This window comes from Struthio camelus, chromosome 10 (genome assembly GCF_040807025.1).
Source record: "Struthio camelus isolate bStrCam1 chromosome 10, bStrCam1.hap1, whole genome shotgun sequence".
Lineage (NCBI taxonomy): Eukaryota > Metazoa > Chordata > Aves > Struthioniformes > Struthionidae > Struthio > Struthio camelus.
This window is the reverse complement of record NC_090951.1, coordinates 13,980,336-14,006,279: the sequence shown is the minus strand read 5'-3', so window position 1 is coordinate 14,006,279 and position 25,944 is coordinate 13,980,336. Positions and strand designations below refer to the sequence as shown.

At 42.6% G+C, this 25,944-nt stretch overlaps 1 protein-coding gene across 19 annotated transcripts in view; it reads left to right on the top strand.

Moving 5' to 3' along the window:
- The window catches only part of ZNF536 (zinc finger protein 536), a 358,374-nt gene that overhangs the window by 236,900 nt on the left and 95,530 nt on the right, over window positions 1-25,944 (top strand). The window contains exon 11 of one of the 19 annotated variants that reach the window (XM_068956025.1): window positions 28-1,469. The exons of the other annotated variants lie outside the window; for them this stretch is intronic. Within the exon in view, the coding sequence (XP_068812126.1) occupies window positions 28-32 (5 nt within the window). The 3' untranslated portion in view covers window positions 33-1,469. Of the gene's footprint in view, window positions 1-27; window positions 1,470-25,944 lie in introns of those variants that run through there. 19 annotated transcript variants of the gene reach the window in all.

The following is a 25,944-nucleotide window of genomic DNA, read 5'->3' as shown; positions in this document are numbered from 1 at the left end:
TATTTCTCAACATCTTGCATATTGCAGCGTAACAGCCCCATTCCATTTGTATTTGTGGAGGTGGAAGTTAACCCCTAAACTATCTGCTGCAGCCAAGCGCTGAGTCCCTCGTGTTCCCAGTGACACGGGAAGGCATTGCCGCTCTCCTCGCCCTGGCTCCGAGAGGGGGATTGTGTTTGCAAACGGAGGCCTGGGCATCTGCCTCGAGTTCAGACATCGGTGGCCAGCCGCACCAGGGCAAACCCCCAGCACAGCAAGGCTTTTCTTTACTTTGCAGAGACAAAATAACGACGTAAGCTTAGAGCTGTATGATTTTATTCCAAGGTTCGTCTCCTGAACAATATATTCTCATTGTTTTCGTCATATCCAGCTCAAATTTTAATTATAATTTAGGATTAGGCAGAGGCATAGAGATGTTTCCAGATCTTTCCAGCGTGAGACAATGCTCTGATTTGTGTTTTGGTTCAGGAATATATATATATATATATATTCTTGTGTCTGAGGTATAGTATTTCCTATAACTACTCATAAACACAAACAATTTAGACATCCTTGTAAGTCAAAACTAAGTGTACAATTAATACCTATTACGAGGCCAATTTTAAACAATTAATTTGACAGCAATTATAATTTTATTTTACAGGCTTTCAGAAATAAATAACCAAATTCATCTTTGCAATTTAAGGAACTTAGAATATCTTTATGCAGAGATGATCTTGTTATGCACAGTATCGCATACCTGGCGTTTCCAGGGTTTTCTCCCTTGTATCTAGATAACTGTAGTACCAAGGATAAATGATTACCTGAGGCTTATTAATTGTTTCAGCAAAGGCAAAAATTATATACCTTAAGTGTAAGCATTAATATATGTATACACAATACATCCACAATATATAACAAACCATCATAATAGTGCAAAAATAGAGGTCTTGAATATGTTCTGTTATTTATGTGTTTGGCAAGCTTAGGGAATGGACTTTAGTATGAGTGAAAATTCTCTTAACGTTTTTAAGGTTATTTATTGTCATTTCTATTTGAGTTTTTAATGGTCCTGTATTTTGTAATGCTTTAGCAGGAAAAAATACTGTAGTTATCTTTTTTCATATTCCTTAAGCAATATTTCTAGCTTAATATATTGTGCCAGGTTTTCCAATATTAACCAAGAAAGACAGTAAAATTCAATGAACAGCACTCTGACATCCACAATTTAAAACCTGTGATTGAAGTGAAATGTGTAAACTTCTAGTGGGTTATCATGTGCTTTGGAATAGAGTATTGTTGGAAGTAATTAGAAAATATATTAAGGTTTCCTGGTAATGAAGGTATGTAAGTTTTAATAATTGTTGCTTTCTGAATAAGTGTCAAACTATATCTTTAAATGTATATGGAGTTACAAGTTAGGTCACTTCTGAATGGAATGTAAAACAATACTAAAATGCTTCAATAACTTATCTCAGTGTTGCTAATAAAAAAAAGCTGTTAACCATTAGTGCAGTTTTGAGTCATTTTGTTAATTCATTCAAAAAAACTCTCTAAGAAACTGTTTTATCTTTTGGTAGACCAAAGACCACTCATACCGTCCATGATTTATTTGTGCTTTGAGAGGCAAACTCTACAAAGCGACTTGCTGGCCTTTTTAGGGATATTTATTAAAATTGCAATCTTCTATGGAAGGAGTGGTTTGTCATTAGAACAGCGCAATGTGTGATTAGACAGGTATACAGGGGGACGTTAGGCTTGTTCCCTCTGTCACAAAAAGCATATTGGGAAAGTGGGACCTATTTCCCCTCTATCGCTAGTAAAATCCAGAAGAGATTTTTGTGGAGGCCCTTGGGTTTAAAAAAGCGTAACACCGGATGGATTAAGTGTGTAAGTATTAGCGGACTGGGTGCCTGGCCAGGGTGAGCTGCTGTATTTGGGTCCAGTCCTGCAGCTGGGAACTTAGCCTTAGTGAATAATGGATGTACAGCATCTCTCTCAAAGGAGAAATACCACGAGCTGATGCAGTGATCTTTCTTGGTTAATCTTGCTTTGTCTTATATTAAGTTACAGTCCTCAACACTGCGGCTAGTCCTTAGGTATTCTTTTTATTTCCAGTGCAAAGAATATGTAATGGGTGTCCCTAGACTAGCCTTGCTCCTCAGAGTCCCAGCAAATTCACCTGAGGTAAAGAAAGTGTAGGATGACAAGGAACCAGTTATACCAATCCCAGTAGTACCAATCAGGCCAGTGGTGAGTGTTACCAGAATCGGACCTACCAGCAGTGGCCTGGTGCTCGGTGCACCAGTTAGCGTGCAGGGGAAGTTAAAGGAAAACATGACTAGGGCTCCCAATGTCACATCTTCATTAACGCTCTCAGTTTTGAAAAGCATATTGGTACTTTTTATTTATTCCACCCAAAACACCATGAGTCAGGACCTGACATTTTAGTGTTCTGTGTCATACTGAGAAAAATCTGTAGTTCAGCAGTAGGACAATTATATTATTTTGGAAGGGCTAGAAATAATACAGCATTTGTGAGACAACTGTAACATTTATCCAGACTCAGTGTGAGATTGTTCTTCCTTTTATTTGGAGAACACTTCCAAAAAAGTATCAACTATGAGCAAAGAAAAAAAAAGACAAGAAAAAGTGGCAATTATGAATCCATTTAACCCCCATAGGGCATAATCTTATCTTGTGTAATACCGCTGGCTGTTATACGCCTAAACTTCTACGCAGTGAGCTGTGAATGTAGTCCTTATTGTCCTGTGGGCAATATGACTAAGGAAAAAATATCTCCATAATACAATGGAACATTTGTCTGAACAGCGTAACCTAAGGTCCATAACATCAAATCTAAAGTTGTAATTATACAGCTGCAGTCACACCACTCAAGTGAAGGCTGTGTCAGCACTTGTATTATATAAGAAGTGCTGTTTTCAAGGGTTGATGAGTCATATGCAAAAAACATTTCTCACTAAACAATTGTTCTGGTTGTTCCAAAGTAATGTCTAGGTACCGGCCTTTCACCAGGAGGACTTTGTCGTGCATTCTGGGATACGCCATGTTCTAGCTTGGCAGTTCATTTTGGTAAAGAACATGTCATTTCCAAGCGAGGAAGTTACCTAGGTGGTTTTGGTTTCTGGTTTTGGTTTATTGATAATAATAATTTATTATTATCAGAACGTAAACTAGTGTGGAAAAATCCAGGGTGGGTAAGGCGCTCGCTAACAGGGAATATAATAGCGTAAACTTCTTCCTGATACAAAATTGGAATTTTTTTTTCCAATTTGCCATCACCAGTGTTGATTTAAGTGCTTCAATCTGAACAACTTCCCTGCAAGACTCCTGTCACTGTTGTGTTTTTTTCCTATTCTTTGAAATTGACCCTTTCAAACTAACAGGAACTTTTATTGCCATTCAAAGCAGCCACACGTTTGCTGGCAATGAGCAAGCTGGAAAGAGGTTTATTTACAGTAGCACCACAGAGGTGAAATAGGAGCGCTATGCTTCCCTCAAGCATGACTGTAAAAGAAATACTGTTAGGACTGAGAACAAATATCAGAAACCACAACAGATTTCCTAATATGTGAAGTTTCCAGACATGCACGCTGGATGCGAGCGACTTCAGATCGCCCCGTGGAGGAGATTCTCCTGGCAGGAGCACGTCCATTTACAAGCAGGTGCTTCTAAAGTCCACCCCCACGTGAAGCGTTTCCCCGCAGCCTGCCTAACTTGCCGCATTGTCCGCAGAGCGAAATGCAGGCGAGTAAGTTTCTTTAAGCTGATCTTCTCTGATCCGCAGCTTCTGTAGTGCCGTCCCCGCACAGAACCCCCATTGTTCAGCTCAGAGCACCAGAATGTCATGCTGGGCATCAGAGAGGGAATTGTTCCTTAATTATCTCTTACTGAAGGAAAAACCCAAGATGTACCGGGATCTGTGCTGTGACTCCAGCAGAAACGCAAGGCTTTTAAATACGATTTGAGGAGGGGAGCTAACATGCAGAAAGTGACAGTCCTCACTACGAAAGGACTACCAGTGATTCACTCCCTGGCCATGGGGGAAAAAAAAAAAATCACTAAGTTTTCTGCTTTAGATTCTCTATTGTGAAATGGGAAATAATAGTACTTATCTCCCTGGTAGGAGTGCTGTGAGGAGAAATGAATTAATTAATGTTTGTAAAGTACTTTGAAGATGAAGAACATTATATAAGTCCTCAGCGTATAAATGCTTCCTCCTCTGACATAACTACAGTAGCTATAAAAATTTATTGATGAAAATAAACACATATTGAAAATACATGTTGGATACGTATATTCCTCCTACATCCTGCAGCATTCATGAGATTGACTTCCTCAGCAGCACATTACTGAGAAACCTGTGCTCAAACCTGCCTTCAGCCTCAGCCCCTGCTTAAGCCAAAAGGCAGGTGCTCAGGGGCTCTCTGCACCTGCGGGAGCTTTCCGATGTTTTGACCATAACGTCTTTCAACCAAATCCATGAATTTTGACCTCCGGCCTCTTGTAACAGGTGCCATCTGGGTAGAGCCACCAGTTTTGAATCTGATGATCACCACAGCACTCTGCCCCCAACCATGTTGTTAGAGCCTTTGTAATACCGGGGGTCCGAGGAAGGCAAAGGCATAGAAAGCTGTATGGTGGGCATCCTCAGCCCTCTGATGCACAGCAAGTCTGCAGGCTCGTTCTGTCCCCATGCCTGTGCAAGGAGGCTCTTTTCAGGACAGGGGACCTATCACTCTGTATGCGCCGTTTGTCTATGTTTTCCCTGTCCCCCCTCCTTTTCAGTGCCAGTATTATTCTCGGTGCTCTGTTCTCCTGGAAGCAGATGGCCGGAGCAGTGCTTTGCAGGTCCTGGGGTTCTTACTCATGCTCTCTGATCTACTGGCTGAATTGTTTGTTGCATGGTTTTTAATTGAATGGCAGTGAGTTCAAATCACTACATGTAATTTAAAATTTTTATTGCCTGCTTTTTGACATTACTCTCCTAGCTTAGTCCTTTCTACTTTTTTCTTTTTTTTTCTTAAGTCAGGAAGTGCGTTTGATCCAGAACATTTCACATGTATAACAAGGCGCGTTAAGAGAATGCAGGGAAGGAAAACCAACACTTCAGCCATATAGAGATGTGACATTTATCAAGAGAGACATGTAAGAAAAGGTTTGTGCATTGAAATGAACAAGTTAAAGACGAAATTCAGGATTACTCTAGGGCTTTTCTCAATTCACAGCTGCCACATAGATCAGTTTATGAACCCTAGGAGAAAGGACCACATTAGCCCTAATTGTGTCTTGTTTCACTTGTCCCTTTGTATAGCTAACCCCGTTCCAGTCTGCGTGCTTTGCTTTGTTTTTAAGTCTTTTCAGATCTTGCTTGTGAATTTGTTGCTGGTTTAGCGTGGCAGTTTCATTCCTGAGGAATGCAGCCTGCTCTGGCTGCGCCGTGCAGGTACGGTGCCGGCAGCGAGCGTGCGCGCTCCCCGGTGCTGCGCACAACCCGGCCTCCACCTGAGCTCGCCTGGCTCCCCCTGCAGCGAGGAGACCCGCTTGCTCCCTCTCTGAGGAGAATTTGAAGAGGGCGACAGCTTTTGCCAGGTGAAGTCCACCCCCCACACCAAACTCACCCGTACAACGAACCCACCAGTTTGCCTCACTGAAACAACCTGCCTTCAGCCGGGTACTCCTGGACAGCCCCGAATTCTGGCTGGCACCAAGTACACACCTAGCTGTGCTTCCAATTTTTACATCCCCTAACAAGAGAACAATTTAATAACTAAAGGGTTTATGGGTGTATTCACTAATTGTTATATAACTATACATCGGGGAAAAAAACAACCAGAAAAGCTTTCCCAAAGGATGGAGGTGGGAATCCCATTAACATGACGGCTCCCTCTTTAGTTGCCAAAATGATTGACAGCTGGATAAGGTCAGACCATGAAAACCAAACCGTGGGGGACAGAGCAGGGAGGGGAGGGGGTCCAATCAGTTGAATAAAAAACTGAGTGTCAGTGCTGGGGAAGGAGAAGACCGGCACTCCCGCTAGAAAAATCCTCACCCTCTGCTCCCCTACTGTTTGTTTGGGGAAAATGCTGCAGCTTAATCAGAATTATTTACAAGATAATGGTCCATTGTTTGTAGTAAGACAGATGCTGTCTGTGGGAATTTGGTGTTTTATGCTCTATGCTTTACAGTGCCATTGCTGTGTACAGATGGGATCACAGTGGTATTGTTGTTATCCACTTTTTGGAAATTTGGAGGATCCTTTCAGTGAAAGGAGGATCCTTGAATAGAAAAAGAGTTTCTTGGGTCCAGAACTGGGATTTCTTTTAAGGTAGAATTGTATACTTACATGTTCTATTGGAAAAGAAGAAGAAAAGGTGGAAGCACTTTTCTTTGGACCTAGCAAATGAGCATGAGGGGTTCATAGGTTAACTTTATTTGGTGGTGGTAGATGTGAATTCAAGATTGTTCTCTGTACGGATGGATCCTGGGTGTTCTTCCAAGTGTGAGAGGATCAATTCGGGTAGGATATGGTAGTGCTCACTCCTTTTGTGGTGCCTGGCAGAAGCAGCTGATTAAACGCTGGTGTAATTGATACACAGACACCTCGGGTATGCGAGAGTAGGGCTTGCCTGCTGAGTCCTCTGGCTGTGCGACTGCAGTGCATGGTGTGCCCTAGACCATGCAGCCCGTAATGCGATTAAACACACTGAGCACTTCAGGTTCATTAGAAATTTTATCTTGGCAATGTTATGGGTGAAGCTCCAGAAAAGGAAAACCAGCTTTTCGCTGAATTCAAGGGAGGAACGGAGAGCTCTGGCGAGGCCAGTGATGAGGGCTGCCTCTGTCAGAGCTGGCAACCAGCAGGCCCCCCAGCTCCTGTCTCCCCAGCAAGCAAGGTCCTCTGCAGACACACAGGAGATGGCAGAGAGAGGCCTAATGCAAGGCAGTGCTGGGCCATGAGCTGCATATTGCCATGCCTGTGACTTTCGAGCAAAAGCTGCTTTTCCTTTTCCATCTCAGGCCTAATCCAAAACCTCTAAGAACCTCTAAGACAAGAGATTCTTCCCCAGGTCACTGCAATTTGCATCAGGACCTACAAGCCCTGTGCATGTGTGTGTGTGTATGTGTGTGTGTGTGTGTACACAATTCCTGTCTCAAAACTCAGCTTTAGGTGTGAAATAGCTCATGTTACATCAGCAGAGGCCGGTGTGCACCAAAGGCAATCAAGAGACGACAAATCGCCTGAAAGGTTCCCGAGGGGACTTTGAACATCCACGCCTGGTATGCCAAGATCCATTAGCTTTCAGGTAAAACAGAAAACAATGACCATCTTTTTTGTGTGAAAAGTAATCAAGCTATCTTCCCATCACTGCAAAAATTTTGAGTTTTCCTGGGGAAAACAGAGGTCCTGGGGAATGGGAGCGAGGCAGGGAAGGGAAGGGAAGGGAAGGGAAGGGAAGGGAAGGGAAGGGAAGGGAAGGGAAGGGAATGGCTCAGTTGCAGTCTTCATGGCATCATATCCCTCTCCCCTTTCAGTTTTCTATGTGAGACCCTGCTCACATGCTCATTCCAGAGATAGGGCCCATGCAGTTTGAAATGAGTTTCGAACATCGCTTCATCCTCCTCTGAGTCTGCCCGCCCATGCAGAAATCGCTGCTGGAAGTAGGCAGCCTCTGAGTCCTTGCTTCCCTGAAGGCTCTGTGTGCTGCAACAGAGAGAGCTAATAGCATCAGATGAGAAATGGAAACCACTTTGCTAAAGAAGAGAGATCTCTTCTGTGTTTTGTGAAATGGGGAGTTTTCCAAGAATACCCTTGAAGAGTTAGATTGGTGCATGAGATTGTAATTCCTGAGTTGTTAAGGTCTTTCCCTAAGAAGGAACTGTGCGTGGGAAATTTTCTTTCATTTCTTTCAGGATGTCTCCTTTCTATGATTTGTCAATGGGGTGGGCAACCTACTCCTTCACTAAAGTAAAACGCAAAACACAAGAACAGGCTGCCATGTTCAAAGGCAAAGAAAGGGCTGTTACTGACATCAGCAGGTTGTAGATCAACAAGTCTCCCTCAGAAATAATATTAGAGCATTTTATTTGTTTCAAGCTTTTCCAGTAGAATCTTTGTAAGAAACCCTGAGTTTGCTCCTCCAACTCAGTATTTATTTGCAAAATCTTAATTTTGCATTTTCTGACATTTAAACTTTTCAGCCTAATGTTCTAATAAGGATTCTGTCCGTCTGTCTAAATAAAGCTATGTTCTAATGAGGACACCATCCATCTCTGTAACGACTTCCAGCTTCAGTGTAATTTTAACTATGCCTTCTTCCCCACTGTCTTCTCCCCACAGCCCTTTTTGGGGTGTAAATCATCTGTTTTGGAACAAAGTTTTGCAGAATCTCATTTTGGGTCAAGTGACTGAGCTGTTGTGTGAGCCTCTGCTTTCTCTCTGAAAAGGGGGACTTTGCTCACTCCCAGTTGTATGCTCAGTGCCTGCTTATTTGCAATTTCTGTTCATAAGACTGTGGGTTTTCATGCCAACGATTTTCTGTTTGAGTTATTGGAGTAGGGAGGTTGTGGGAGCATGCCAGTGTCAAAGGTTGTCGCTTGAATGATAATTAATAACATTATCAGACTGATTATGTGTTTAGATGTCCAGAATCAGGAGTGAATTGAACTTGTTAAATTTAATTTCTACCTCAGAATATCTGACTGTTTTCCATGGCTAGGAGACTGGAGTGTTCATGAGGCTCACATTTGCATAAAGGACAAAACCGTGGATTTAAAAGGGCAACAACTAATGAGAATTGCTGAAATTCTTAGCTTCTGGCTTCTCGTGAAAGGCTTCTCGTATAGTATTGCTCGCAGAGCTTTCGCCAGGGAGAAGAAAGCATAGATCGGTTGCCCGATAATGTTTATAGACCTTACTTTCATTGTGTCAGCCTCCGACTGAAACGTTGAGTCATTTGAGATTGGAGATTATGTCTTTTAAGGTCCTGAAGAGCCGTTTCACATGCGACCGATTACCTCTGTCAGAGAAGGGAGAGCTGGGTCCCACCTCAGTGGGTGGGATTTGAACTCATGCTTTCAGAGGTCAATAACAGGGTTTTTAGACCTTTGTGCCTCTCAGTCCCTCATAGCCAGACCTTTTCTGTTAAAACTGTTTAAATTACAAACCAGTAATAAAAGGATCATATGTGTTTCCCACTGAACAGGTTCTTTAAGGCTATTATGATAATTAAAAACATATGGTGCCTACACAAGTCAGAGGGAAACCACAGATGTACAAATTAGGTATTATATAAGGTTTTTCTTTTTTGCCCTTTTGAAAACAACAAGCCACAGAAGTACAAAGAGACAAAGATGGTAATTTTTAGGCGATCGTAGGTAGGTAGCATTTTGTTTTTTTAATCATGAAATATGCAAACCTCTTTTCTTATACATAATCAGAGCAAACTCTCTCTAATACACAGGAAGAAAAAAACAGTAGCATAAGACTGCAGTATTTATGGAAGGAATAGGGAAACACTTTGTTTCATACAAGTTATTGGAGACCAGGAAGCCTTTTGCATTTTTTATGATGTTTCCCTGCACAGACACGGAGGATTATATTTATTAAATATTGAATTATATTGAAATTGGATTGATGCAGCCAAAGAAGGACATTTCTTTGTATTCCATTTTTTCTCCCTTTAAAAAAGGGGAAATGTACTAATATTGATTGCAGTACAAGTAGTCATTTGTTTTAATTTAAAAATATAGGATTGATTTTGAGAAGGTGATAAATACTGCTAATAAAAAAATTCAAAATGGGGATTTATAATGATTCTCTGTTAAGTCAATGGTTTAGGGAGGCTAACTTATAATAGAAGTAGAGACGTGCTGAACTATCCATAGCTAATGGGTTATTTGCCATTTGCTAGCACTGCAAACATTCAATGGTTTGCTGGGTCCTGCTACAAAACGTGAAATTTATATCAGCTAACGCTCCTTGCTCCCTCTTTTGTCTTTCTTTTGCTAAAAACGGCCAGCTCAGGGGCCCTGCTCGTGTTCAGGCTGTCCGTGCAGCTCTTTCGTAGAGACGGGCCAGATTCAGGTGCGTCTGCGCTGGCTCCTGGCTTCTTACTTCTGGCAGGGCTCGCTTTCGCTAGTGGGCCAACACGGACATCCACCAATTTCAGAGCTGTTTCAGGCTGTGAACAGATATTTTTTCTCGCGGCGCCGGGTGCTGGGTGACAGGTTTCAGCAGCGGCGTGTCGCGTGCGCTGGGGTGCTGGTGCAGGCGGTCGCTGCTGGTCTTGTGCGTTCTCAGAACCAGCACGTCAGAGGGACCAAGCGCTGCGTTTCTCTCCTTCCCCAGCCACGCACAGTGTTGCAGACTCGCGCTCCGTTTCGGAAGCAGCTCCCCTCCCCTTCCCTTTCAAAAACCCCAGCAACCACCCGCCCTGGTGCCCCCAGCCCCTCTCACCGGGAGCCGGGGCTGGCGGCCCTCGCTGCCCTGCGGCCGGCGCGGCACGTCCAGCTCGGCGCCGGGCGCCCGGCCGGCCGTGCCCACCTGCGCGGGCAGCTCAGGCCGCGGCGCCCTCATTCTTATCAGCCCCGGGCCGGTGTCAGCGCGGAGACCTCCCGGCTTCGCCCGTCCTGCCGGCGCTGCCGTGGTATTTGGGCTTGCCTCTCTCCTTGCCCGATAACGATTGCTGCTATCAGCCTGCTAACCCCAATCGACGCCGGCGGCTCCCCGCGCCCGGGCCAGCCCGGGCCCCGGCGAGGGGGCGGTCAGTGCCGGGAGACAACACATGGTGCCCTTGGAGAGGCGGCGAGGCCGGGGACGCGGGCGGCTGTGCAAGGGTGACGGCCGGCCGCAGGAATGCCGCCGGGGGGGCCGGGCCGTCAGCCTGCGCCTTGGGATGCACAGGCGTTTTGCTTCGCGCGCTTACCGCGCTGGCCTTTCCTCCCGCAGAAAGCAGACAGCTTGTTTTTCTTCAGAAACTTTTAAAAGAGCGAAAGAAAGAAATTCTGCTGGGGAAAGAGGGGAGGAAAAAGCCTCACGGGAAGATTTCGGGCTCCTAAGAGCGGTAGCTGAGCAGGCATTTCTGAAGACAGGCTTTTCTTTTATTGCGTGAGTGATAGCAAACTCAGAGTTATTTCACATGTAGGTATTACCATTTTAACTTCTAGTGAGGTAAAATAACACCTTGTCACTCAGTGCAAATACCAATCACAAAGTGAATTAATTGTAATAACTGTTGTCAGCAGAACAAAAGACTTGTTGCTTTCCTAAGCAGATTTCAGCGCCACCGATAACTACATACCGAGGTTCCCATTGGGCTTATTCAGCCTATGTAGTCAGAACATAATTTCATCTGTCTTTCTCTGCAGTTTGTCATAAAAGTCTTAGAAACTGAGTTAAAAACCTGTATCTTTTACATATCATGAGGTATACGCTTTGCCAGCGCTTATGACATTTTTCTCGAAATCACTAAACATTTTTACTAGTGAATTAACACTTTTTTTGTGGCTAGCTCATTAAAGAATTAACAAGCTTATAATAGTCTGTAGAAGCTGTTTATTCACCCTGTGCCTTGACGGACAGTTATGTTCGGAGAAAGTACAGGAAGCTCTTTTGCCGTACAAAATATAATTTTGCTAGTGTTTCTTCTTTAGTAAGCCAGCTTTATCCAAAATGAGCAGTGCTATCCCAGTAGATGGTTGAAGTTTCCTTTTAAAAAGGGGGAGAGAGAGAAAATTAGCCAAGAAAAGCAAAATTCTTCATTCTTTGCTAACCACAAATTTATTCAAGCAAAGTTTGAGGGGGGGAAAAAGAACTAATTAACTAATTTCACAAAGAAGCCTCAGTACAGCAGGAACCAGTGCCAATATGTTATACTCATTTTACATGGCTGTTTAGCTTAATAATCAAAAATACTATGGCATATCCTCTATATTTTACTGCAAATGCTATGTATTTTCTTAAAGAAACATATGTTAATAGCACAGTCTGCGATGGTAATAAAGACCATTTTCAGTGAAAATCAACTGACCCACAGAGCAATCAAAGGTCCATTTTGCATACTTATTTTCACGTGGTTTACATTTTAGTTTGCTTCCCCCCCCTCTTCTCTTTTGCACAGCACCAACATGCTTCAGTACTTCCTGCCCTCCTCGCAGGCAGAATCACAAGCGCAGGTAAAACGTATGGAAAGCCAGTTTTCCATATATCTTCCGCTAGTCCTAAGCCAAGAAGCAGGAAGACCCCCACGCTGAAGCGTGTTTGGGTGAGGCCTCCTGGCTTTGTGCAGCCCATCTGGGGGATTTGCAGCAGTTCGAACGGCGATATCGCGGCTCGGAGAGTTTCTGCGGTTTTTCCCTCCAACCCTGTGCTGTCAGTACCGCTCGGACTGTCTTTGTTGTTGGCAACTGCTGTGTCTTTGGCCGTCAATCAGTCAAATGTTCCTGCTTTTACCTGGATCTTGCTTTTTATGTGGGGATCACCACTTTCTCAGCTGTAACAGCTCGTATATCTTCCTAACGTAGGGTTGCAGTACCGAGTGGGAAGGACCTATTAAGTTGTAGATCTAGAAGGGTGGCATATGACTCAATATAAGCCACAGCACGTTTACTCTCGCTGTTTTCTCTTTTTATTGTTTAAAGTAAATAGTCCTGAATGTGCCTAAGTGATTTTTCTCTGGTGCACTCCCCATGGCACAGCGGGCTGAATATCCATGACAATGCAATTGCGCTGCAGCTTAAGCAATTTTATTTAAGCAGCCTTAGGCCAAGACGGTGGTTGTTCTTCCATGGATGCACAAGGATACGGGAATGATAGTGCAAGAAATCCTCCCTTCTCCATGGACTGTGGGCTCAGGAGTTAATCAGCTCCAAGTGGCTTTGGGAGGGCTAACGCGGCCAGGTGCACCCTGCGCTCTAGCTAGAGCGCGAGGGGGGCAGGATGTGGCCTTACTCCTGTGCCTGGCGGCCGTGTAAGGGATGAAGATGGTGGCTTTCGTGCTGCAGCACTTTTTGGCGAGTGCTAGTTCTGCGCAGCCAGCATGGCACGCAGGATACGCTGCCTGCTGCTGCCAGAAGCGCTTCCAGCAACTGCTGCCAGGTGCCGCGTTCACCTTCAGCCTTACTCCTCCTCCCCGACTGACAGCAGCGCCCCGCGTAGCAGCGTTTCAGATGCAAGGACCTACGTGCAAAAGGTTGCCTGGCGTTGCATCCTCCCGTAACTCTAATGCTGTAATGGGAAAGGGTGTTTTGATAGTCCTCCAGCACGCCTTCTAGACAGACTTTTTCCCTGCTCTGCTGTGAGCCCTTCTCCGGGCTCTTGTGCAGGCCAGGAGAGCAGTCAGTCAGTCCGCAGCGTGGGATGGAGCCGCCATCCCAGGATGCACTTTGGGGTGCTTTTGGGAAGACTCGGTGCTAGACACATCAGAATCAGGCTGGGTATGGGCAGCACGAATGGGACAGGAGAATGCATAAATTCTCCCCATAATTTGCCTGGGAGCACGTGTTGCTCTAAGGGAGGCGGGAGGGAGAGGAGCAATGCTCTTTACCCCTCCGTCTGCTGTTCCCCCCCTCCACTCACCCATTTATATGCTAGTAAATCTGTTTGAAAGATAGCAAATACTCCCAGCATCTCATATAACACCATCGCTTATGCTGACTAGTGCTTTTTGCTATTGTAACGTCGCGGTCGCATTCCTTCTCCATCGTTCCTTTGAGCAGCGGTAATAACGGTGTTCCACTAAACTTGAAAATTACTGTTCTTCAGATAACTTCCTTCTAGCCTTTGTTCAGAGCTTTTAGCAGCAATGCCCGGTAGTGGGTATGACTGACAGGAACTGAGGCTGGCGGTACATTTTGTTGTCAGAAGGGCTGGTTTTGAATTTGCTTCTCAGCCATTGTCGTTCTGGGTTTTTTCTGCTCCTCTTTGGGTGATTAACTGAGAAAAGAAGAGTCTCCCGTTTCTGCAAGCCACTCCTCTCCCCACTTCTTGGCACTAGTTGCTAACCAAAACGGGACTTTGATAGCCTAATACCATTTGGCTGACCCAGACCCAGAGCTAGACACACACAGTCCTTGTGATCGAGCATTTTATTAATGTGAGGTTTAATGCGAGTTCATTCACAGCATGTGCATCCTACGGTAAAGGTTCAACAGTCTAATTCTGTAGCACTATGTTTTATTTAGCATGAAAAGATTTCAGGGCATGAAAAAGTAGTACTCACTTTGCTTAGGATCAATCTTTTGAAAGGTTTCAGAAGTACTGTTAACTTTTTCATTCTTTCCAGGGCAAAGGCATGTTAGCCTACCATTTTATAAAGGGTCGTGTTTTTTTTTTTTTTTTAAATCAAAGCCTGTTTCTAAAGTTGAAGAAGCGCAGAATGACAAACTAGTAAACTTTTACAGGATTTGTATAACTCACAATCATATAATACCAGAATATTCCAAGAGACATTTTGGGGAAATTTGTAAAATAAATGTGCTTCCTGACAGAGACCTTGTATGCCAAGTTTTAGCCTGGGCTGCATTTTTACAGCTGAGTTATAAACCCCTGAAAAACAGGATTTATAATGGAAACGCTGACACAACCTTACCCATAGCAGTGCTATCTGGTGCTGCTATAATATACTGTAAGAAGAAATCAGTTCATTAGTTAGTTATAAACAAAGGACAGAGATAGTAAATTACAGTAGGTATTTCAGCAGTTTTCTATATATTTATGACACAAAAATATGCAGCTGCATTTTATTTCTTGAGACAGTATTTAAGGATTTCAGATTTAATACATATTAGTTTAGTTATGCACATCGTGCATTTCAGTCTTGCTGTTCCTTCTTGTAGTTTTATTCATGGTATTTTCTTCTTTCTCTGTTGCTCATTAGAAAAATGTTAAAAATCCATTTTCATCTGATTAATAATAAAGCTGATCACATGTAACCTAATTTTCATTCACTGCTGCCCCTGTCTGTGGAGTCATATACAAAGTGACCTTTGAATCACCACTGGGCCCATAAAGCACAATAAGCACCATTGTCCTGTCAAAAATTGAAGATGTTTTACATCATTACAAAATTTAATGTTCCATCTTTTCAAATGCACTACTTTTCAAAGGCCACATTCCAATTGAAGCTCATTAAAATCAGACTCAAGTTTCCTGTGGTGGGGATGAGAAAGAGTTTCTCATGCATTCGGAGTAATATGAATCACTCTTTTAAAACAGATATGGTTACATATTAGTTTTGAAAGGTACAGTAACTGCTGAGCCTCCACTGTCTGCAACAGTGAGGCTTTTGTACTTATAAATCTAATAACTGCCTCCTGATCCCTTGTACTTCATCCACACTGTATCCTATTTACTTATGAATAAATCAACTTTCTAAATAAAATTGTTGTTCAAAAGTTCAGAGGTTGAATTATAGGAGTCTCTGGCTCAAAGCTCCTATTAAGGTTTTAGCAGACATCTGTAAAACTCTTGTTAAAAAATCAGTTTTTCTCTAAACTCCTTCTTGAATACATTAGATTTGGGGGGCCAAATTCTTCTCTGGAGCAATCCTTTAAAGTCTGTTGAGTTACACAGATGGTGGATTTGCCTCCCAATCTTACTGAATAATGTCTCATAGCATTTTATTTATAAAGCCCATAGAACTTTGATAAACTGATCATCGAAATGGGCTCTATGTTTGCAAGTGTACTATTGTACTGCGCTAGTAGAGTTATATTCAGAATATTGAAAATACTCTAGTATTCAATGTAGCATTATTAGAAGGCTGGTTGCCTCCCCATTCTGTTTTCCTTGCAACAGGGGCTGGCAAGCTTCATGTGAAAAAAAGAAAAAAACCTAAGAAAAAAACAAATCCAGGCCTTCCGACAGATAATGTTGCACTACTATATGCACACATGCCTGAATCTTGTGTTTATGAACATGTATACTGATACCCTATATATAAAGCAGATGTATGTAAATATTATTGCAAATTTTCTTTACCATAGCTCTTACATGATCTCAGATTAAAGAAAAAGAGTTTCATGTGTTGGTCGCATGAAATATAAACATTGCTTCAAAACACAGTGCATTAAACATTTTATGAAGAAGATGGACAAAAATGTATGGTGAATACTATTTTCAACTGTTGACAGACCCTGGACATGTTTTCTGTAAGTTTATGATCATGAAAATGCAGCTATAATTTGCCAGGCACTGTTGCAAGTGAGGTAGAATGAGCAGGAATGTCAGGCTTTTATCAATATTGCATTAAGATGCTATTGCATTTTCAATATTCCTGGTATAGCTCATTAACATGGCATATTAGCATAATACCATGTGATAAAGTCAGGCATGTAGTTCTCACATTTTAGTTAAAACGTTTTCAACACTTAGGGGGATGTAAAAGAATACAAACCCAGTTTGAGGTCTGTGGATATCAAGAGCTATGTAAAAAGCAACTAGTATATAGATCAAGAATATGGAATACCATATGCTAGTATTTCTACAGTACACTGGTATCCTATGAAGTATTGAGATTTTGCCAGCTATAGTTCAATCATATTTTTAGTACGGTATAGTACAACAGCAGATACTCTCAGATCTCATATTCTGAGTTGTATTCTGTATCACTATATGCTGAGATAATGCTGAATGAAATACATCATTGACTTTCCATGGTAATAGTAATCTTAACCTCATTTAATGCACAACTAGAAGCAGGTTCAGTTGATTCATGAAAATACAAATCATTGAAAAAGGATGTTTCATCTAACCAGTTTTTAATTGTTGGTGCTCTGACCTTCCTCTGGTCAGTTGTATCATGTTTTCTGCATCGTTTCTTAATCTCAGCCCTTGTGGAGGTTGTAGCGTAATGGTTCCTTCATTTGTTATTAATAATAATTATTAGTATTCATGATTTTATTAACTGGGTATATCAGTAGCTGCTTCAAAGCAGCAGGTAGCTCGTTGGGAAGCCGTTTGTGGCCTGCTCACGGCTACTTTGGGAAGCGCTCACAGGCTCTGGAGGAGCCAGGCCCACTGGCCGCGGGGCGCAGGTGGCTGCTGGTCACAGGCTGCCTCGTGCCGCGGCTCCCCGCCAGCCCCACAGGCTTAGGCAGCTCTCCTCCCAGGCGCGGGTGCCTGGGTGACGCTCGTGTGGCTCTAAAACAAAGCTTGCAGCGCTTCGCTTACGCCATCTGACACACGCTAAGCTGCACCTTTCGCACTTTGCAAGAGCAGCCCAAGCTCAGAGAGCAGGAGCTCAGATCGCAGCTCTTGCTGCCGTTCAGCGCTTAGGTCACAAGCGCAACTACAGCAATTAGTGATGAGTGTTCGGATGTGCAACAAAAAAGGGACCGCTTCTAGTTCTTGTGTACTCCTAGGAAGAAACTTGAATGAAAAAAGGAAACTAGATTGCTTTGCTCCTTATCCCAGCTTGCACTCACTGAATCCATAGCTGGTATTGAAAGTACTTGAAAGGATTAGGGTATGTTATGAGGCATGCTATGCCACAGCAGTTACAGAGCACAAAAACCAGCTATTATACATCAACCAGGACAAGAAATGGGAAAAAATGGCAGAAAAACTCCAAAATGGTCTCTTACAGGGAGTTTTCCATAACCATTTCTCTTGCCTTCTACACAGTCAAGACTCACACAGAGACTGTATTCTGCCCCGGCTCTTTGTTCCAGCTCACCTGGACTTTCTTTGTACTGGTAATTGTGTAGAAGACCATAAACTCCTGTTTTCGTGGTGTGGAAGACCAGGAGGTCTGTTTATCTAATGTGGATAGCTGCTGCTCACGGATGAAAACTTCTTCCAATAAGTGACTATAGTACATGGAATGAGTGGAGGATTATTGCTTTGAGACAAAACTTCAGTTCAATCAATCTACATTTGTCTATGTAGGACAAGGCATTTATTTTCAATTTTCTGTGAACTTTATATTTACATACTTTATTTGCCCCATTTAATTTTCCTAAGAAAAGTCTATAGACAGATATATCTCCTAGGAACAGATCTTTATTATTTCTCATTTAGAACGTTCTCCTGCCTAGACTGGCACCATTAAAAATTCAGCGTTTGTCCTCATCAGTAATTACTCTGAGTAGGAAATAGCATGTTATTGTATAGCAGGATACAGTGGTTACAGGCCTAAAAGTGTGGTGCGGTGCTCACTGTATGTACACGGTTAATAGCAGTACTCCTTAAGTCTGTGTATTCCATCTTGTACATTTTCATAACAGTGGATGCAAATGCAGCCAGGCAATTTCTTTTGGTTTTAATGGGCTTTTCCTTGGAAAACGTAACTCCAAATATTGTGTAAGCTTAGTTGGTAGTTGGTGCATTAACGGGGTCAGTGAAGGTGTTATGCCTGCAGAGTACATATGAATAAAGTTCTCAAATTGTCTAATAGGCAGAAAAGTTTCTGGTGTTCTGAATGGAGATTTATCTTGATGAGCAGAATACATTTCAATAACAGCTTACTGAATATGTGATTTAAGTGTCAGAAAAACAAAGTGTTGGTATGCAAGCAGTGCAGCTATTTCAGAGGAGGGGTGGCTTGCTCTTTACTAGTTGTTCCATGTACAGGATTTTTTGCATCGTGCAGTATAGGGGAGAAGGAATTAATGCTAAAATGAGGAAGAACGGTCTGTGTATGCGTTTCAGACTTAGGATTGTATGTTAGTTGTATGGATGGTAGAGTAAGCGACTCAAGTACAGACTGGCTGACTTGAAAGGTAGTAACAAAATCAGTTAGGTAACTATGGAAGGAATACATTTGAATGTTGCTCAGGGTATGCAGACATATTTTAGTGTGTTGGGTACTGTGTTGTTTGTACATCATACATCTGGCCTTGCTTCTGCAAGAAAGCAGAGAAGTCTACTGGTAAGCGTGTGGAAGCGTTCCCTGCCTCTTCAGCACCCCAAATACGCGAGCTGGCCGCTCCTGCACATCCCCGCGCACCTGGCTTACTTGGTGGCAGGCTAGATCAGCCAGTGTTTCGAAACTTCTTGTTTTAACTAACGTATTGTCTTCAAAGTCTGTACTACTGAGAGTACCAGGCTGGGTCACTGCTGTCTGGTCCTGGGAAGTCACGGTTGGAGCTGGCACATTTTCTAACGGGTTCTGGGTCTGCAGGGGAGACATGAAGACTGGGAAACTGTGCAGGAACTGCAAATACAGCAACCAAGAATGTTAATATAATGTAACTGATTAGGAGAGGCTTAAGTGATGATTCCATCTATGAAACGACTGCTAAATTGAGCTTTAAACCTAGGGCGACTGTGGTAGAATAGAGCAGGAGGAGGTATATGTCTGCGTGTGTTTAACGCAGGTGGGAATTGTTCTATAATTTTCAAAGAACGTACATAGCAGGCATTTTTTCAGTCAAATTTTATCTTCCACATACAAGTATGAAGCTACAAAGTTGTGCAGCAATTAACTGAGGAGTGCTGTCCAGTTAGAAGCTGGGAGAAACAAGGATTTATTGAATGGCAAAAATGTGACTTTCCAGAGAAAAAAACAGTTCCATGCTTTTTCTCCAAGTATAAGAACATCCAGCTTAAATAGAGTATTCAATTTTTAATGAATTGAATAGTGTCCTATGATCTATGGATGAAGAGCTAAAAAATGATAAATGTGCACACACAACTACTGGCATTATACATAGCATAGTTCCTTTGCAAGATATTCTTGTTTGTTTTTTCAATTTTCTGCTTATATATTTTCTTGATCATGGACATAAACTGGTAAATGATTTGCAGCACTTTAATCATTTTCACAAATGTTTGTATCTTTTTAAATGAACTGTATTTTTACCTAAATTATCATGCCTCTCTCCTACTTACAGAAGAGTGCAAGGTTTTAAAGTGATCTAATGTGGGACAGTATTTAGCATTCAGTATTTTCTAGCCCAAGAAACATTATATAATAATCTATAATCAAAAACACTAAAAACCTGTTAACTGCTAAAGTCAGCTTCATTCTAACATTACAACTAAAACTCATTTATAAGTAAATGAAAGTCAAGAGGATTAAATTCAATTAAAATTACTTTGAAGTATGGGGGGAAAATGTTTCACGGTGATATAAATCAACATATTGTTATTGCCTTCTTTTCCTTATCCGTTAAGGGTCTCTAAAGCAAAATGTAGTCTAAATTATACATGGAGAACAAATAGAAAAGAACGCCGTGCACCCACAAGCACGACCAAACTCAAATGAAAGGTTTGGGTGTGCTTGGCGATGAATGGTGTTCTTTTCTGCGTGCTCTGCAAGCCAGAATTGTGCAAGGTTTCTCCCACTTGCAGCCTCCAAACCTTTATTGAGTGCAGTATAAATAGAAAGCCAATTAAAGTACATCTTTGTTATAAAAAAGCGAGAGACAAACAAAAAAACAACACCATTTTAGTACACATGCATTTTTTACTGAAAGTATGATCTCAGCAGAGAAATTAACTTTAATAATCAATGGATTACAAGACATATCAAACCTTCAAAGCATTGCAGTGTTAGATCTATTCTCAAAAGGGTTTAAATTACTTTAATAGTTAATAATAAGTGATATGACTCATTTTTTTTCCGAGTAAATCAAGATCAGTTGTCATTTGTTCATCTGTTCTCCAAACCTCTTCATCACGGCAAACAAATTCCTGGGTACTTGTGGAGCTCCTCTGGGGTGCGCGCTACCACAGTGTAGCTAGAGCTTTTATTACTGTTGTTTGATGTTTTACCATTAGGCCATAAACGCTACCCAAAGTTGAGCACAACATTTTCAGGATCCCTCTAGCCCGGCCGCCGTGAAGCCCCGCGAGAAACGCCCGGGCACCCGCCGGCCTCGCTCGGCGCACGTCTTCTACTGCCCGTCGAGCTGCTGGCCCTGAAGGCACACGGGGCGCTCGGAGATTGGCCGCTGTGCGCGGAGAAAGGCCATTCGTGAACATCCTGTGGAAGACGTTTTGATTGAAATAGGGCCCAATCCGACAACCTGCCTGGAAAGTAATCTGTGGGCATTAAAAATAACCAACCGCGCATTTCACACGGTGTCTCCGTGCGTAGGGTAGTTTACTGCCCTGAGCAAGATGAGGATCGTAGAAAAACAATGCTGCCGCTCTGTAAGAAAAGAGCCTCCCGGGCTGCTTCAGACCGTGGGTCGTTCCCACCGGTTTCGGCTACCAGCCGTGCCGGGGCAGTGACAGTTCCTGAGAGCGGCGCAGCGCCCCGTCCGCCTGGCTCTCCTACACCCCTCTCCCACGAATTGCCAAACTGCCCAAAACAAGCGCCCTTCTTCTCCTTGCGGCGCGGCGACTTCCCCACGAAGGGAGCGAGCGTCCGCGCCGTGTCGGGGGACGCGGCTGGCCGCCCCCCGCCGGCGTGGGCAGGCCCCTCGCTAGCCGGGCCTCTCAGCCCCTCTCTAACGCGGCGGAACGAGTGAAAATCCTGCTTTTCCGGCTCTAAGGTCACGTACAAAAGCTTCCAGAAACGTATACGTAGGGATTCGGCCAAACCCAGGCAAACCGGGGAAGGCGGCGGGGTCGCCGGCTGACGGCCTGCGCAGCCTGCCGGCGCGCTCAGGCGTTCCTCGGCCTCCCGAAAACTGTGGCGTCTTAAAATGGATCAGATTTCAAATAAATGAATTAGGAGGACTGGAAGAGAGGGCTGGTTTGCTTTCTGAATTTTCTTTTTTTTTTTTTTTCCTAAAGAACAGATTTTAAAGAGGTAGAGAAATTACCCTTGTTTCTGTCTGCCTCTGCTAGGGATCAGGCTACGGAAAACAGCACAAAAATTTACAATTCCAAGTAGCAAATTAAAACTGTTAAAATATTTTCAATCGTCCTTTCAAAATCCACAGAAAGTATAGATAATACGCTGTTAAATTCTGATGTTTGTGCAAAAGGCGTGGAAGCATTACTGGTTACGTTTTGTTTCCGAGGGGTGAGACCTCATTAGGGAGGCCTGCGAAGTCCGGCCGGAGGCAGATGGTTTCTGATCTTGTTCTTTGGCCGCTACGACGTTCCAGTAAGAATTTGTTTGGTTTAAAAATAATGATCTATATTTTCTTCTTTAACTCCAGCAGGCTTTCTGCCCTGAGTGCTTGCAATATCTGACACCTTTCAGGTATGCCCATAGCGCAGCGCCGAGCGGGGCAGGGGAAGCGGGGCCGGCGCCCTGGCGTCGCTGCGAGGGGTCGCTGCTCCACCCGGCAGACGAACACACGCTGGAAGTGTGGACCCCCCCACCCCACCCGCCCCGTTGCAGAGGTGGACAAATGCTAATAGCAAAAAAAAAAAAAATCTCCATTAGTTTAAGAATATTTTTAATTTTCTCAGTTAGCAGGAGGAACTGCTTTTCTGCCCCCTGCCCCCAATGGCAATCAGTAGGTGTTTCACCACTGAGTGCGATGATGGGATCGGGCTGGAAGTGCTGACCTCCCCCGGCTGTGATAGGACGCCCACATTTGTGAGCGATGCGTTTCTGTTGGAACCGTGAACTTTCTAGACTTTCTAGGTAACGTGAACCGCTGCAATTTGCTGTTACGTTCATTTTGCAAGTGTTAATTTAGGTTTACTGCACCTCAAAAATCATTTGAATATTTATAAATTTATGTATGTATTTTCATAGTAGAATTAAAGCGCTATTGTCTTGCAACTAACCCTACTTGTTCTAACGCTCCAAAAACAAAACCTCGACTATGATAACCTTTATTTATAGAGCATATTTAGCAATTTTATTATTCATGACCCTTGCATTAAATATCATAATCAGAATACAGATGTGTGAGATAATTTCTATGTGCAAGTCACCGAAGTAATTCTTGTAAAATAAAAATAGCATTGTATTCAGAGAAATAATATGTCCCTATTTAATAAATGTGTCTTAGTACAAACAAAGAGACCACGCAGTGGTTTTCTGAAAAGTCCTACCTTAGTAACAAGCTTCGTGAATGGAAACCAAGCCCTAAGATTTTAACTTTTATTTTCTGTTGCATGCTTATATTCTTCCACATACAGTCCTTATATGTTATTGCAAAGAGGAAACAGGCTGCTGTAGCTCTTGTGTGAGCACATAATCAGTAAAAGTGCCATTTGCTCAGCCGGTTACTCCCAAGAAGTTAAATCCAATCCTTTGTTAATACCATCTTTACTTGTGTTTGTAGTAAATATGCAGATTATCAGATAAACGTCATATTCAGACTTCGCTCACTAATTGACTGAACAAGAATCGGTCACACTTTATGTACCATTCCATAATGGATTTTCATGTTTGTGAACCCTAACTGGCTGTGGAAATGGAAAGCAAATGTCGCATAATCACAAATAACTTTTTTTTTTTTAGCTAAGAGGAAAAATCAACTTTTTTCCTCCATCCCAGTTTGTAACAGGTTCATCATTAGGTGATGAATGATCACTTAGTGGTCATATCATCTGCCATGTTATTGGTTAGAGAATTTTAAAAATTATTGCTAAATATAACATTTTCTAGTTAGATGTCACATGAATAATTGATTCAGTAAAGTGATGCTGTAAAACAGAGGTATAATAATTGAAACTTTTTTTTGTCAGAGGTTTTTTAGAAGATATGCTACTTATTGAGTATCTGACTATCACCATATCAGGCTAGGTTTCTTTTTACTTGTATATCTGAAGCAGAAGCTCTCATTAAGCATATTGTAAAAAGATCCTTTTATGAAAATGCTATCAAGTATTTATAACTACAGCACTGAAGATCAGAGGAGGATATTGTTTAAAATCTGTACAACATAAAACTGGTCAGAAATATCAACATCAATCAGTGTCAAAATTAAAAGTGACTTGAATTTGTTTTCTTTTAAAATCCTTTTTATTTTTGTCGAGTGGCTTATAACAAGCGCACACTCATTTTGACAATCTTATTTGCTGGCCCTACATTGCAATAAATCAGAACTGTGCTGGTACTAAGAGGAAAATGTGGAGGCTACCAAAGTAACACAAAAAAGCCTGACTGAAGAAGAAATCAAACACTCCCCCAACAGTATGTGCAAAATAAGAATCCTTTTCTCACTTGAACAGTCCTGTTATGAATATGGAAATAGAGGAGCTGTCCAATTGAATGATCGGTCCTGATGCTTTTGGCTTTTTGAGAAAAAACATTCTGCTCTGGATTAAGGGTTATTAGACGCTCCCAAGGCTGAGTAAGAGAAGTGTGACCATGTATTACACAACTGGACACTTCTTCCCATACTGTATATGAAGAGATTATCTCAGATCTCTAGAAGCCAAAAGAAGGGATAATGTATATGCTTCTGATGTTGGCACTCTTCCAAAAGAAAGTTGTAACAAGCCTAACCGAAAAAAAAAGAACAATGGCTGAATGGCATATGGTGGTTATTCTACAGTATGGTCCTCATCCCTTTTAATACATCTTAAGAAGACATAAGTAAAGCATTGTGTTCCTGAGAGATAACATCTCTGCATTATACCCTTGGATGAATGATACTTTATTAGTAATATTTATTATTATTTATTTATGAGCTCTGGTGCTCCTGGGAATATGCATTCAGGCTAGATCCCTGCTCAAGGACTTTTCTTCCACCCCTGTTGTGGGTCATTTCTAGCTCTTTTGGGGTGATTGATCAGATTAATAGGGTCTCTCTAGTCACAAAAATTGTTTCTGCATGGGAAATTCAGACTGGGAGTTAGTTAGAAGCTCAGCTCATGGGGTGACCCTGTGGCTCTGATTCCTGCCCCACTACGTGTGCCCTGTGCCCCACCACGTGCACCGTGACTCCAGAAGGACAGGAGTTATCCCATGCAGATGCCCTGCCTATAACGCTAACTGCTACCTGCCCATGGCCCTCCCAAGTGTTAGCAGACTATCTTTAACCTGATTTCTCTCTTTAGCATGAATGTTACCAATTTAATATTAGTGCTAGGCCTTGACAGTTGGTCACTGTTGCTGACCACAGAGATTTTTTAAAATAATGTGACCACAGCAGGGAAGCAGCACAACTGTAAAACTGCATTTCCCTACGGTCTTCCTTTGTTTGCATGGCTGTTTTGCCCATTTGGTGGGATATGCCATCTCATGGCCAGGATCTGGACAAACTGCCATACACATGCGTTGTCTGTTCAGGCAGCTTCAGCACTCAGGGACCCAGAGGCAATCAGCGCACGTGCAGTGCCTCCGAGGGGTCTTGGAAGGCGCTGGACATTTCCGCACGCACCAGCCACTGGTCATGCCAGACGTGTCAGATCTGCTGTGCAAATGCCCCATGCACATATTCTCCCTCTGGGATTTTCTGGATGAGAACGCAAAAGCCCTAAATGTAGATTTTATTGTGTCAGAGCCCTCAGACCAGTAGATACTTGGAAAGAATACCCATATCTCACTGCTGCTTGCTGCTCAGATATCAAAAATAACTAAATCCCCTCAGATGAAAGAATGTTAGGGGAAGGATCCTCAAATAGTCTCATCACAGGATACAAGATCATATTTGGTATCTAATCCTCCTGTCTGCAGTAAAAAAGTGCACAGAGAGCATAACAAAGTAAGTGCTTTGACAGTATCTTAGTTAAAACAAGATCTCAGGAAATGAGTGCGATAATGAGCAATTGGCTAAAAACTCCAACATATTGTACCAGGGCCTGAAAAATAATGCAAAAGCAAACCCCTTTGTTAATATAATCACCAGTTCCAGACTCTGCTGACTGCTTGTTAATTTTCTGCATGACACTGGAATTGTTTGACCAAAAGCCTAGCCAAGGATTCCTTAGACCTTACTCCTAACCCTACCTCGGGTATGGAAAATGTCACACAGCTCTGATACTGGCCAGCTCTCTGTATACTGAAATCCGTGAAAAATAACCAACAAAACCCCTTCCTAATGACACACACATAAACAAGTTATTTCTTTTTTAGACATCCATAGTGTTGGTATACAGTGATGCTATTGAAAATTTCCAAAAGACAGCCCAAATCT